Here is a 2,011-nt window from a genome sequence, read left to right as displayed (position 1 = left end):
AAAAAATAAAAATTAATTCAACATATAAGTTCCAATAGAGTTGCCTTTCATATACTATTTTATATATACATCTATTCCATTTTCATTCTAACACATCAATATATAAAGTCCAATATATTTGTTAATAGTGCATCATACTATTATAATCGTGGATGATTGGAACATAAATATGCTTTGGCTTGAACTTCCCTTTATTTAAAAATAATAAAAATATTTAATCATACTCTGTTTATAAAATTAGAAATATATTATCTTTAACAATACTCTTTTCATATATCACATGCTGAAACTGGGTTTTTAATATAAATATAACTAAAAGAAAATTATTCACCTTCATCAATTGGGAAGAAAATAAAAATTAATTCAACATATAAGTTCCAATAGGGCTGCCTTTCATATATTATTTTATGAGGAGATGTGTGCATTTTGGAAATCAGATCTCTTACACAGAGCTAAGACACTGGCCTATATATCTCCTGATGGAGGCGGAAATGTGTACACTTTGGAAATCAGATATCTGACATAGGGGTAGGACTCTGGCCTCCATTTCCATTGGTCAACGCAGCTGATACTTCGGCCCGACCTACTATTTATTCGTGCCTCCCATCGGAGATCTAAGAATCTGCCCTATATTTTTATTTGAGGAGGCGGCGGATGCTTGGGGAAATGGGATTTATTAGTGTCTCCCACTGGTGATCTCGGCACAAGTGGTGGACGCCGACGAAGTCTTCTTATTGTGCTTTCCCTTGATCCCTCTTCTGCAAATAAAAGAAAAACAATTCATATCAAAATTCTATAAGCGAGAGCCAGTACTGCAAATAAACAAAAACATTTCACGGCAAAATTCCGAAATCCTCTGGAGAGACCTATAATAATAAAAAAAAAACAAAAACAAAAAAAAACTAATTTGAATTCACCGGTTAGAAGTGAATACCATCATACATACCTGTGGGTGGTGGAAAATAATGATCATCATCAACGGCAGAAGAAGAAAAAGAGGCAAGCGTTCGAGCCTCTGCTGTAACGGGGAAACAGAGGGAGACGAGAACAAATAAAGAGAAGCAGAGAAATAAGGTTGTTACAGTTGTAGAACCCATCATTAACTTTGTAGAAACCATCATTAACTTTGCTGAGTATTTGTGAGTCCTGTGCTCTATTGTTAAAGCGGCACCTGGTGCTGTTGCTAATCGCTTAGCAAGTGCAGATTGTCCCAAGTGCCATAGAAGAAGGTAACATATGCTACCAAATTCTCATCAAAGTCAAGGCCGAAATTACCGTGCTGCAGGTATGGCGGCGACTTTTGACTTTGAATTTTGTTTAGTGAACTGGCAGAGCCGTGGAATGTACGCCTCATCTGTCGTGCTATAATTTAATATGCATTACATTGCTATTGAACCAATGATGTAATTTAATAAAATTAGTCTTCCCGATGCGGGTGTGAGAAGAAAATTGGGCGCTTCCGGGATCTGTGCCATGCCGAGAGTATCAATGAGAAAGGAAAGTCGGTGGATGGCTCCCACATATGGTAAGGAGTTGTCTTTAAAGAGACTTTTTGAAAGTTTTTCCGGTGGGTTTTTTTGTCAAAATCCGGCAGCAATTTATTGGAATCGCAAATTTGATAGCTAATTTCTGCACAATCAAAGCGTCCAAGGAGTTTTTCAGGGTTCTGAATCCAAATATGCAGTTAAAAAACCATTTTAAATAATACAAATCAAGATATAACCTCAATTTTTTCCACCGGATTCTGTCACCGGAATCTCCAAAAAGTCGCACTAAAGACAACTCCCATATGGCAAGAGCTAACCAGCCTGCCATAGGGCATTAAATGCCCGTATGAAGGTCCCCTTTACCATAGCACTTTACCATACATGCTCATGCCTTTCCATCCCGCATTCATCATTTCTCCGGGAGCTCGAGGGCTCATCACATCAATCTTTTTCCGGGACCCGGTGACCCACCACCTCCGAGCTGGCACCCGCTATGCTGGCGCATTTTCAAACGAACGCTCGCG

At 38.6% G+C, this 2,011-nt stretch overlaps 1 protein-coding gene across 1 annotated transcript; it reads right to left on the bottom strand.

The window, feature by feature from the left end:
- Nucleotides 1-371: 371 nt before the first annotated feature.
- Nucleotides 372-1,221, bottom strand: LOC149242200 (uncharacterized). Its single transcript, XM_089367647.1, has 2 exons — nucleotides 947-1,221; nucleotides 372-758 (listed from the first exon to the last, which is right to left on the bottom strand). The coding sequence occupies exons 1-2, from the start codon at nucleotides 1,119-1,121 to the stop codon at nucleotides 628-630; spliced, it is 306 nt and encodes a 101-aa protein (XP_089223773.1). The 5' UTR covers nucleotides 1,122-1,221; the 3' UTR covers nucleotides 372-627.
- Between the last annotated feature and the right edge of the window lie 790 nt (nucleotides 1,222-2,011).

This window comes from Pinus tabuliformis, chromosome 8 (assembly GCF_031772625.1).
Source record: "Pinus tabuliformis cultivar Carrire ecotype Pingquan chromosome 8, CPIR1, whole genome shotgun sequence".
Lineage (NCBI taxonomy): Eukaryota > Viridiplantae > Streptophyta > Pinopsida > Pinales > Pinaceae > Pinus > Pinus tabuliformis.
This window is presented reverse-complemented; position numbering and strand designations above follow the sequence as displayed.

Coding starts and splice junctions, on each gene's coding strand:
- LOC149242200 (XM_089367647.1), bottom strand. CDS start 1,121: ATGATGGTTTCTACAAAGTTAATGATGGGTTCTACAACTGTAACAACC. Junction 759..946: donor TTATTTTCCACCACCCACAG/GTATGTATGATG, acceptor TTTTATTTGCAG/AAGAGGGATCAAGGGAAAGC.